The sequence below is a fragment of the Sturnira hondurensis genome, unplaced genomic scaffold (genome assembly GCF_014824575.4).
Source record: "Sturnira hondurensis isolate 20B ecotype Veracruz unplaced genomic scaffold, ASM1482457v3 Scaffold0000362, whole genome shotgun sequence".
NCBI classification, from domain to species: domain Eukaryota; kingdom Metazoa; phylum Chordata; class Mammalia; order Chiroptera; family Phyllostomidae; genus Sturnira; species Sturnira hondurensis.
Window position 1 is genome coordinate 1,211,204 of NW_028072993.1, and position 13,202 is coordinate 1,224,405.

Sequence of the window (13,202 nt, forward strand, 5' to 3'; positions counted from 1 at the left end):
TGCCAGACTGGGGAAGTTCTCCTTTATTATTTGTTCAAATACGTTTTCCACTCGTGGCTGTTTCTTTCCCCCTTCTGGTACCCCTATAATTCGGATCTTGGAACGTTTAAAGATGTCCTGGAGGTTCCTAAGCCTCTCCTCATTTTTTTGAATTCTCATTTCTTCATTCCTTTCTGGTGGGATGTTTCGTTCTTCCTTCTGGTCCACTCCCTTGATTTGAGTCCCAGTTTCCTTTCCATCGCTATTGTTTTCCTGGACATCTCCCTTCATTTCAATTAGTTTAGCCTTCATATGTTCCTCTAATTTGTGACTTTGTTCCTCTAATTTGTGACTATAATCTACCAGTTCTGTGAGCATCCTGATAAATAGCGTCTTGAATTGTGCTTCTGAGAGGCTGGCAATTTCTTGGTCGCTTAGAGTTATTGGCTCTGGGACTTTGAGTTCTTCTTGTGCCATCTTTCGGGTTGTTCGTGCCTGTTCCATAGCAGGACCAGAGCCCTAAAGTGTTCACTAGAACAGGGCAACTAAGTCGCTGGGTTGTGACGCTGTATGTGGGGGCGGGGTCAAAGAGGGACAATGGCTCTCACTGGTATTGCAGGGCAATAAGTCGCTGGGTTGTGACGCTGTATGTGGGGGCGGGGTCAAAGAGGGACTATGGCATCCTGTCTGCCGCCTGCCGCCACTGCCCTCACCCGTGGTGCCACAGTTGCTGCCATCACCGGGCCCACGCGTTTCGTCCCACTGCACACAAGTGTGCCACCGCTGTCAGCCCTCGCCCCCTGGGGCCTGCGTGGTCTGTCTCACTGTGCGCGAATATGCGCCCGCGGTCTGCCCCGCACCCCAGCTGGTTCCCGTCTGCCTGCACGCCTGGGTCAGGGGCCCTGTCCTGCCCGACCCTGCTCGCTGCTGGCTCCGCCCCTCTTACCGTCCCCGTTGAACAGTTAGATGTAGTCGGACTTCCGTATAATTCAATTTTTCTGTCCTTTGGTTGTGTCTTTGTTTCTCCAAACCTTTGTTGTATTCAAACTTGGTTGTGGGAGAAGGCACAGTGTTTCCACCTATGCCTCCATCTTGGCGGATGTCCGAAAGATGATATTTTTAAAATCCTCAACACTTACTACTCATGCAAAATTGAAAGATATTTGGATATCTAAATAAAGAATCCTGTAACATATCATCTGATTAACATACAAATAGACCCGATACTCAAAAAATTTAAACATGTCACTGTGTAAGTCTTTAAAACAAAATGCATTTATTTGGCTACTTTATTTCTTTTTCCTTGAAAATTTAAAGGACCCATGCCTTTGTACCAACAAGATAACTTAAAAGAGAAAATAAAAAGTGTTCAGGTAACAGAAAAAAAGAGATATAACAGGGAGGCAAAAGTAGAGAACATGCACAAGCTCAAAAAAGACCAAGACAGTCTGTATATGTATTTTATACGATCTGAATGGAGCTATTTCCCCTGAACAAAAATGTTACTTTTGGCAGGAAAATGTTCATTAGAAATGATTACACGAATCATTACTGGGTATAATAGCTGCAGATTAGTGTGTTATTTTAAATTCACTTATTAAAATTAGACTGGGAGGGAAGTGAAGCACAACATAAAGATTTTATTAAGAAAGGTGTTAATTAAACAGCTAATAATATAATTAACCATTTTATGTTTTTACTAGGCCATGGCAGTCTCAGCAATATTTCGTTTGAAAGACTTAACATTGTAATTCTGAGTACCATGAACAACAGCTAGAAACCAGATTCAAAATGCTTTCAAGGATTCCTGTTTATTTTCTTCTTAAACGAGACTTGAAAATACAATACACAGAAGGCACAGTAAACTGAAGATGACCTAAAAGTTAGGGGTTAGGAGTTTTATCTCTACCTTCTAGACAAGTTGACATTTAGAAAAAGTTGGTAACTAACCTTATGTCTGAAAACGAAGAATACTAAATATCCCTAGCTTGCTGAAAGATGTCACTTTTCATTTGATGGAGGTCAAGAATCAAGTTCACCTCAATTAATTAAAGGATCTATGTCTTTGAACCAACAAGATGACTTAGATTAATTTAATACAAGAGAAACCAAAGAGTCTTCAGGTAATAGAAAAAAAGAGATATAACAGGGAGGCAAAATCATAATACAATCGTTTTAGAGGATGTTAAAATTGGGCTGCCTCATTTAAGAAACAAAATTTATAATGGGAATGAGGAAAAAGAAACAAAATGTTATTAGAATAATAAAGCGACTAGATAACACCAATATTATCCCATCTTCAAGGATGCATGTGGCATTAGTGACCGTCTCCGTCACCACTAGGAGTCAGGGCCTGCACCCTAAGGCTCGGCACTGCCCTGGGCCTCCTTGGAGAGTCAGAACAGAGAGACCCAGTGGGGACAAAGACAATTCTGTCTAAGGAACATACCCTTGACCTAAATCAACAAACAGCACATGTCTCGTCATTCATTATCTTTTACCTCTTGAGGAAGTTCTAGTTTAGAACGGTCGGTTCCTTCTTTTGACTGCAGGCCCATCAGATAAGGGACAGGAGCATCAAGAAAGTGCAGCAGGGAAGCAGGGAGGATGGGCACATACACATGCTGCCACTGAAATGGGAACAAGAGCGTGGTGATGCCTTCCGCCACGGTCATCAGGCGCTGGTAATCTGCACAGAACAGGGGAAAACGGAGGGGAGATTCCAAGTAAAAACACAATCACTGCATTGAGCTTGAAAATATCAATGTCCCCCAAATTCTCGTGCTAATCAACCAAATCTTTCTGTATGACCCTACAGAAGATGGCTCATTTCTATCCCACCATAATTAAAGAGTTCAATGGTTTCATGTGAATGCTTTTAAGAGGGTGTGGGTGGGTGGGAAACATCATCATACTCGGCTTCTGAAGTCACTGGTATGTGAATTCGCATTCCCTTTAAATACGGAGGAAACGAGAAGTAATCAAATTGCTCTTCACACTTCTCCCATTAAAAATGTACCAGAATATCGCTACGGATCACTTTTTGTGTACATGTATATCTATACAATTCCCAAATTCGGGGACTTTTTTTTCTTGTATATATGATTATCCTGATTATATCTGCGTTAGTCTTCATTTTATGGGTATAAAAAAACCAATAGATATATGCATTCAGAGTTTTTTTTCCTATATTAACCCCCAACTACAGAACTATCAACTCTGGGGACAAGGTGAAAGTTACCAGACAATTAAAGGTTTTTTTTTTTATTGTATTTTATTTACATGAACTGATTTATCAAAACTAAAAACTGTCTACAATATTAAAGTGCCCCCTTCCCCTCAGTGTTGAGATACAGCTGACATGTAACACTGTATTAGTTTTATGTGTACATGGTGATTAGATTTATGTGTGCACGTATACACTGCAAAATGATGACCACAGTAGGTTTAGTTGGCATCTATCATCACCTAATTACAAATACACTATCCTCTTAACCCTCTCTACCACAGATGCCACATACAAACATACACCGTATACAAACAAACTCCTTGGAGGCAGATGCGTTACAGAATTCAGACCGTTTTTGGTTTTGATTGAGAAAGGTCACACTGTGCATACAGCTTGCACGTGAACCCAGGGCAGCACCCTGTAATCTAACACATCGATACTTCTGCAGTGAACCGTAAGAGTGTCCCAAGTAGGGCAGGTAACTGAAGATTCAATAGGTTCACTTTGGTTCGGGTGTGGTTTGGCCAATAAATGAGTTACAAAAAAGAATGTTTGGTTTTCAGGTTTTTTTGTTTTGTTTTTTGTATTTGAGAATTGAAAAGACAGGATATTTGTAGTTGTAGTACTCTCTCATGGAATTCATCGTGCACAAAAACAGTAAATCTGGGGGAATAACACTTTGAAGAGTCTTCTTTAAAAGGTTAAGCGTTCATTCGAATGCTTTTAAGAGGGTGTGGGTAGGTGGGAAACATCATACTCGGCTTCTGAAATCACTGGTATGTGAATTTACATTCCCTTTAAATGTGGGGGAAGCAAGAAGTAATAATACAATTGCTCTTCACACTTCTCCCATTGAAAATGTACTGGAATTTTGCTACTGATCACTTCCTTATTTGACTCATTATGAATACTTAAATCTTAAATGAAAGTCTGTTTACAAAATACTTCCAAAAATCAAATATCAGATGGCCTTAGGTGTGGGGTCAGTCATGTGAACTCACAAAGTTGACCGGATTGCTTGAAGTGGTGATGCAGGAACACAGGAGACAGACAGACACAGACAGACACAGACAGATGGACACACTACATCAGCTGAGGCTCAGAACCTGGGCTGCTACTCTGCAAAGGTGGGGTGTTGGAAGGGTAGTCAAAGGAGATCAGACAATTAGCTACCTATCCCTCTCCTAGTACTCAGGCTGATGTCTGAGCTTAGTAGGCAAGGGTCTTCTATCACAGGGGTGGAGTTAAGGTTGGGGGGCTGATGTGAAACCTCTGAAAGCTGTTGAATGTTCTAGGTTTACAAACTGTGGTACAGTCAGAACTAACTGCAGCTCCCTCTGGCAGTCACGCCACAGGCTCTCTCCTCCACTGTGGGTTCCCTATGGGCAAAGCAGTATCTTCTAAAAATTCTTTAAAAATTACTTTTCTGTCTTGGCTGGTGTGGCTCAGTAGATTGCCATTACAAAGCACAGGGTCGCTGGTTCAATTTCCAGTCCAGGCACATGCCTGGGTTGCAGGCCCAGTTCCCCAGTGTGGGAGGCGTGAGAGGCAACCACACATCAATGTTTCTCTCCTTCTCTTTTTCCCTCCCTTCCCCTCTGTCTAAAAATAAATACATAAAATCTTTTTAAAAGCTCCTTTTCCAGTACAATTGACATTCAAAATTCTATTAGTTTCAGGTGTACAGCATAGTGGTTAGACATTTCCACAACTCAAGTGGTCCCCCCAATAAGTCTAGTACCCACCTGACACCAGTTATTACAATAGTATTTACTATGTTCCCTGTGCTGTACTTTACGCGCCGTGACTATTTTGTAACTGTCAAGTTGTACTTCTTAATCCCTGTCCCTTTTCACCCAGCCTCCCCAACCCGCTTTCCAGTCTGTCTCCTGTATCTGAGTCTACATATCAGAATACCTATGTTTTGTCTGTTCGTTTATATTGTCCTTTAGATTACACATGTCAGTGAACTCATACGGTATTTGCCTTACTCTGCCCGACTTATTTCTGTAGCATAATACCCTCTAGGTATTTTATACACACACACACACACACACACACACACACACACACCACTTCTTTACCAACTGTCTACTGATGGACACGGGTTGCTTCCATATCTTGGCTATTTTAAATAAAGCTGCAAAAAACAGGATGCATATATATCTTTTCAAATTTCTTCAGACAAATATCCAGAAGTGGCACTGCTGGATATGGTAGTTTTGTAAATTTTTTGAGTAAACCTCCATTTTATGGAGGTTAACATAATTTTTTTTTAATGTAAACCCCATACTATTTCCCACAGTGGCTGCACTAGTGCACATTCCCACCAGCAGTGCAGGAGGGCTCTCCGCACCCTTGCCCACACTGTTTGCTGATTTTTTGTGATGGCCATTCTGACAAGTATGAGGTGGTATCTCATTGAGGTTTTAATTGGCATTTTGCAGAGCGGTGTTTTTTAATCTCGTTTTGCCCACAAAGCATAGAGCCTAGTTCACAGCCATGGCTGACCAAAATTTACTGACACCTCTGAATGTAACATTTTTCTCCCCTCACTGAAAAAGAGAGTCCTAACAACACACACACACACACACACACAGAGGACTAGAAAGGTATATGGATAAGGAACTATAAAAAGGCCAAATTTTGGGAAACGTCCTTAAGATTCTCTTCTGTGGATATCCACTTCAGCCAAGAACTGGAGTCCTTCTAACCTCAGCACTCAGTGCAGTATCTGGCATATAACAGATGCTCAAAAATATTTTTGAATAAATAAGATTTATTCATTTAAGACTGTGTGTTTTTGCTGCTTATACACAACTTAAATACACTTGATTAGATTTTGTCTTTAATCTTGATAAGATTAAAGAACCACCAATTTTCAATAGGAGAAAATGGTAACTCCTCAGACAAGGGACTAGACACTCAAAATTCACCTGAATATTCATATATTCAATTACGTGCATGCCCAGACACCATATAAAGGAAATTCAAACACTCATTTACTAAGCTGTGGATATTGTTTATTACACAGAGAATCTTTACTAAGTGACTCATTCTAACTACATATAAGTGGACTTCATAGGGATCAGAACTACTGTTTAGAAACTAAATACATTTTAACATTTTTCTTCCTGTACATTAAAACTGTAAAGATTTTAAAGGTAAAAGAGACAACACAGGCTTCCGAAAGCCCTTCAGAGTGGGAAAGGCTCTCAGGAAGCTTCCACGGTTTTCTGGAAGTGACAAGAGGATGAAAACGCAATTGTCTCCACATCAGGGAGACACAGTCCACGTGTCCCTCCTGAAGTGTGAGACCAGGCTCACTGGAGGGTGAGAGAAAGGAAAACATAACTCTGTACTCACTCCATGTAGGTATTTTATGATGTGACTGGATTCAGAAAGTACAGTACGTCCTGTACAGAGGGACTATCACAAAAATAACCTGACCATTCTTATCTACACTCGCTTTTAAAAATTAGTAGTATTACTCTGGTTTTCTATGGAGTTTTGTTGCCATAAAAACAGTTATAGAAATAAACTATTATCAGGATTTTTGGGGGGTACTGTTAACTAAAGATTACTACTCTACAACAATCACTTACTTCCTTAATAAAAGGTTAATGTTTGTGACTCAGCTTCTTTAAAAAAACCCCTAAAATCTAGGTTTCAAGAAAAGAATTGTATTTTTTACCATGATAACTAGGAGGAACAAACTACTTAATAACCCTTAAATAATTTAAAATAGGGAAACAGTCATATTCCACCTTACCTAGCTCAAACTTCTGAATACCTTACTTATTTTTTTAAGGAAAAGGAATGAGAATATTTATTTGGTTAAGATATACTTAGTTTTCTGGGCAAGACGGCAGCACAGGTAAATGTGGTGCTTGCATTCGCTCACAACCACATTGAAATTACAACTAAACTACAGAATAACCGTCATTCAGAACTGCCCGAAATGGGGCTGAATGGAAGTCCTCCAACCAGGGATTTAAAGAAGCTACATTGAGACTGGTAGAAGGGGTGGAGATGCAGAACGGGATGGTCCCAAACCCACTGTGTGGAGGATAAAAATCGGGAAGGATATCTCAGCTGCAGAAAGCCCCCTCTGGTGACCAAGGGGGTTCCCAGCCCCTCACTAGGCTTTCTGGTCCAGGGTTCCAGTGCCACAAAGTCCCTATAACTCTAGCTGTAAAAACTAGCAGGAATTGTAGATGAGCAAGGAGGGCTAATAGAGTCCCAGGCAGTTTCTCATAAAGGGCCCATCCATGGACTTACTCATAGACTCATTCTTTCTGAGCTCCAGTGCTGGGGCAGAGGCCTGAAAGGCACCAGGGACATTTGGGGAGGAAGTGATTGTTTGACATTAGGGCAAGATTTGTAGGGGCAGCTCTCTCCCAGACAGAATTGCTGGCAGAGGCTATTGCTCCTTTGCCAAGCCCATGCCCCACAGAGCCAGCAGGAGGGCACAGTATCTGAGTCTCCACCAATCTAGCCAAGGCTGTAAGCTCTGCCCTGTTGATTTCCCAAGACCCCACCCCATGCAACTTTTGGGCCCACCCAAGCTATTTCCAGTGGCTTTTCCATATGAATGGCCTGTCTTGGCTCAAGCTGCAGACTTTGCTAAAATCTCTTAAACAAGCAGCATCTGGCTGAGTCTGCCCCCTATCTCCTGCTAAGTGGCCCCAAGCCTGGCACTAGTGGCAGCTGGCCTTGATTCACAGCTTGGCCTCTCCTGGGTACCTCTAAGCTCAGCACAAGTAGCAGCCACCTGCAGACTGCTTTGTAGCTCATGTCTGGAGGCCCCAAGCAAAACCAGGCAGTGGATGATGTTGGCCTACACCTCCTGGGACACCCCAGAGTCAGCGCACCTGATAGACTGCCTCAGACCACACCGAAGCACCACCCAACCATCTTCACAAGCAACATACTCAACGTGCAGGCTCAGCATGCATCAGAGCCCTGCTGAAGTGTCCGGCTCCATGGGTGAGCTCCTACACTGCTGATCCTCCACAGTGGTCCCAGCCAGTCCTTGAAGCCCACTGGCCGGGGGGTTAAATCACTCCCATTGACATGCTGACAGCAATTAAAGCTCAACTACAACAGGAGGAGGTACACAGCCTACACGGGGTGGACGGGGGTTTGCACTGGGACTGCCCAGTTTGGGTAAATGGGGAGGCTGCGCCAACAGACCCTATAGGACACCTACTGCATCAGGCCACTCTACCAAGCCTGGGTCACATAACAACCATACCTAATACATAGAAACCACACAGGGCAGCAGCAAATATTAGGAGAGAACAAGTCTCTGATGAAAGAAGGAAAAAAAACTAAATGAAATGAAGGTAAGCAAATTAACAGACACAGAGTTCAAAACAACTGTTATAAGGATGCTCAAGAACTTAGAATTTCAAGAGCACCAAAAAAGACATGAAAACTATAAAAAAGAATCATTCAGAAAGGAAAGATACACTACCTAAAATGAAGAGTAATTTACAGGGAATCAACAGTAGTGAAGATGAAGCCTAGACTCAAATCAGCGATTTGGAAGATAAGAAAAAAATACCCAATCAAAATAGTAAAAAGAATCGAGAAATATGAGGATAATGTAAGAAGCCTCTGGGATAACTTCAAACATACAAACATTTGCACCAATCATGGCGGTACTGGAAAGAAAAGAGAGAAAGCAAGAAACTGAAAACCTATTTTAAAAAGAAATTACTGAAAACTTTCCCAACCTGGTGAAGGAATCAGACATATAAAGCCAGGAAGCACAGAGTCCCAAACAAGATGAAGCCAAAGAGGCCCACACCAAGACATCACAATTAAAATGCAAAAGGCTAAAGACAAAGAGAGAATCTTAAAAGCAGCAAAAGAAAAGCAGTTAGTTACCTACAAGGGAGTTCTGATAAGAATATCAACTCAGACTAAGTTCTGAGCTGATCTCTCAACAGAAACTTTGAAGGCCAGAAGGGACTGGCAAGATATATTCAAAGAGATGAAGAGCAAGAATCCACTGGGAATCACCCTGCCTGGTTTCAGAAACTGTAACCCCTCTTGGCTAAAGCTGAGTAAAAAGACCTTGGGACCATAGCCACTAAGGAGACAAAGCTTATCTTCCTGGCAGGGGCACCTACATTGCCCCCTTTTACTTTAACCTGCTTGGCCCTGGGGAGATGGCTGGTTAGCTAATGATGGGTAAGATTCCTCAAGGGAGAAATGACCTAAGACAGGCACAGTCATGAAGGGGCCCTCAGGGAAGGACATGGGGGGCTATAGAAAAAGGGGGTAATGGACCCTCACTCCTGGGCTTTGACAAAGCCTGAGTCCTCATTCTGTGTGCAAGAAGTCTCCTAATCTCTTGGTTTCCTTAATTCTTCTGCCTGACTTAAACCTGAAACAATGTCAGAGGTGGGTGTGGCCCTGTGTTGGAAAGGGTGGGTTTCCCAGGGTGATCGGGCCTACGAAAGACCACATAAAATCCTGTGAAACCAGCTTTGCTAAGAATACCCTCAATTTAAATGGTAAGGGTCCAAGCACAGAATGAGTTTATTTCCCCAGTTTTATCGCCCTTTAGCTACCTGACCCTGCTCAGAATAAGCCCTCAGAGTTCTTTGTATGTTATCTATTGTTTAATCCTTACTGCCTGACAATGATCGATGAACTTTACCTGTATTCCTGTGCAAACTGAACCCAGTAAAAGCGCATTGAGAAACAGGCTCCTGGCCCTTCTCCTTCAGCCGCCTTTTCTTCCCAAGCAGAACATGTCTTAGTAGACTTATTCTCATCCAAGGTGCCTGCAGAGTGCGCCCGACCCCAAGGATCTACAACCTAGATTACTGTACCCAGCAAGGTATCATTTAGAATTGAAGGACAGATAAAGAAAGTCCCAGATAAGAAAAAGCTAAAGTTGTTCATCACCACCAAACCAGTACTACATGAAATGTTAAAGGGTCTTGTTTAAGGAAAAAATAAAAATAAAAAATATGAATAATAAAACGGCAAGTACAAATCTATCAACAATTGAATCTGAAAAACAAAATAAACAAACAAGCAGAACATAAACAGTCTCATAGATACAGAGAACATGTTGACAGTTGCCAGATGGGAGGGGTCTTGGAGGGATGGGTGAACAAGATGACGGGATTAAGAAGTACAAATTGACAGAAACAGAATAGTCACAGGGATATAAAGTACAACAGAGAATATAATCAATATTCTAATAACTATGTATGGTGCCAGATGGGTGCAAGATTTATTGGGACGATCAGTTAGTAAGTTATATAATGTTAAATCAATTGGGTGTACCTCTGAAACTAATATAATATTGTATGTTAACTAATTGAAAAATAAAAAATGACTTAGATAAGATAAATTTAGTAATCATTTATTCTGTCAATGCTCTTCATTCAAAAATCTCAAGAACACACCTGTATTTTGGGTTTATTACTCATTGCAGAGAGGAAGAATGCACAGCCTGGGGAAATATGAGATGTCTTAGTAAGGGGGTTTAGAGAGACTCTATTATAGGGTTTGGGCTTTGTTGGATAATTTTGGCCAGGGCCTAAAGAAGTAGAGACATGCCTTGATTTGGATGCTGTCAGAAATCCAGGGAATTCTATCACTGGGTATCTCAATAAAGCAGATCTGTAGGAAGGGCAGACTGAAGCGGGGTAAAGCTGTGACTGGTAAGGAAGTGAAGCTGCAGTTACTAATTTAGCGAGAGAGGAGGATGTCTGGTATTTTGCGTGCTGCACAGTGACCATGCTTGAAGTGGATGTGCTTGTGGGACTGTTTATATTCTGTAGTTGTCATGTGGCCAGTGTGCAGTAACAATGAGATGTAGCTGTGATAGCTAAATCAGCTCCTGGCTGTCACGAGCTGCTTTTTTTCTTTCTTTCTTGACTGCGAGTGAGACACAGGTGAAAGGCTCGGGATTGGAAGCAGTCAACTCCTGCGCCAGTGATCTATTTATTGCCTCTCAGCTGCGAATTTACTCAGCACACGACGTATGACAATGGACTGGACTGTAAGCACTTCTTCTGCAGTGAGCACAACGTCAAGCTTCAGCAGCAGAGAGCACTGTAGAGACATTTCAGGAGGAAGGGGCTTCTCGGTTCAGGTGTGCAGTGTTTTGTTCGTTCTTGCTCATGCTGCATGGTTGGTCAGTGGTGCGGATATGTGAAGACATCTGGTGGTACACTTTCCCAGCCACAAGCCCGGGGTAAGCAGTCTCAGTGATGGGCCAGTGGTCATCTTCACATGACTCTCCTAACACGGGTATTGCACACTCAGCTCTCACACCCACACTGGCACCCCGACAACTTCTGTATGCCCATCTACTCGCCACCCACAGCTCGCCTGTGTCTGCGAGGTCTGTCTTGTCCTGGCCCGGTGACTGAGGATTAGCTCAGGCCCCAACAACTCACCGACCTTCTCCACCGTCCAATGAGAGACCGGCAGCCACATCTCCTTCACTGAGGAATGACCCTCAGTCTTGGGAAGTGGGGCCCCCACTCGACCCTCATCCTTCCTAGGGTATCCTGTAGAGCTTCCTTCATGTCTTTACAGTTACTTTCCTAGTGTAGCTTAGTAACTCTTCATATTACACTGTTGTTTAAATTATCGTGTAGTTTAATCTGTCTCCTGATTGGACCTAGGCTAAAAGGCAGAGGGTTTTAGGTAGTCGAATCAAACCCATAACAGCTTAGCTACCTTATTTACAGTTGATGGAAAAAAACATTCAACCTCATAGAAAACACAAATTCTTAAATAATGGACACTTGGGCTATTTACTTGCTTTGACAAGGGAAAACTTACACATGGGAAGTAAAAATCAAACTTCCCTTCTACTCGATGCTTCAACTTGATATACACGGGGCTTATCCTTCCTTCACCACAGACAGATCTTCTTGCATAAAGCTAGAACCCAAAGAGGGTAAAAATCTCAGGGAAAACCCCTGACTGGTGTAGCTCAGTGGATTGAGTGCCAGCTTGCGAACCACACGATCGCGGTTCGATTCCCAGTCAGGGCACATGCCTGGGCTGCAGGCCAGTTCCCAGAAGGGGACACACGGGAGGCAACCATACACTGATATTTCTCTCCTGTTCTTCCCTTCCCCTCTAAAGATAAATAAATAAAATTTTTTTAAAAATCTCAGGGAAAAGAGACCAAGGAAGGAAAAAAAGAACTTTACTACCAGGGAAAGTTGCCTGTCCTGCTCTAACTCTAGGAAGAAAAAGAAAAACAGCCCCCCCCCCCTGAAATTCCTCTGCCCTGGAACTCTATCTGCCACTCCCCGGTCAGCTGTCTTCCAAATACACCTGGAGCCCAAACTCACGCTGCCTGTATGGCCCAAGGAAACATTAAGTTGAGTATTTTAACTTCAAGTAGCNAATTTTTTAAAATCTCAGGGAAAAGAGACCAAGGAAGGAAAAAAAGAACTTTACTACCAGGGAAAGTTGCCTGTCCTGCTCTAACTCTAGGAAGAAAAAGAAAAACAGCCCCTCCCCCGAAATTCCTCTGCCCTGGAACTCTATCTGCCATTCCCCGGTCAGCTGTCTTCCAAATACACCTGGAGCCCAAACTCACGCTGCCTGTATGGCCCAAGGAAACATTAAGTTGAGTATTTTAACTTCAAGTAGCCCTGTGTCACCAGTGAACTCAGATGCCTGGTGAAAGAAAATAAAAAGCCCTCATGGTGGAATAGATCCTCGACACACAACCAACCAGATACTGAAAATTACCTGAGACAAAATATAAAAAATATATGTTTTATGTTTAGGGAAATTAAAGGAAAAATTAAAGAGTAAAACTGTTTACAGGGCCACTGAAATTAAAATGTCAAAGGAAGGGTCAACTACAAATTAGATACAGGTGAAAAAGAGACTAAGCTGGGAGACAGGTAGGAGAAAGCTGCCCAAATGCAGCACAGGGGCGGAGACAGGATAAGAGGAGGCTGAGAGAGGTGGGAGACTGAGCAAGATCTGC

General features: G+C 42.5%; 1 protein-coding gene across 3 annotated transcripts in view; it reads right to left on the minus strand.

Moving 5' to 3' along the window:
* Positions 1 to 13,202, minus strand: part of DENND5B (DENN domain containing 5B) — a 173,589-nt gene that overhangs the window by 62,054 nt on the left and 98,333 nt on the right. For all 3 annotated transcript variants that reach the window (XM_037033884.1, XM_037033738.1, XM_037033822.1), the window contains one exon: positions 2,481 to 2,668. In XM_037033884.1, the coding sequence (XP_036889779.1) occupies positions 2,481 to 2,668 (188 nt within the window). The remainder of the gene's footprint in view (positions 1 to 2,480; positions 2,669 to 13,202) is intronic.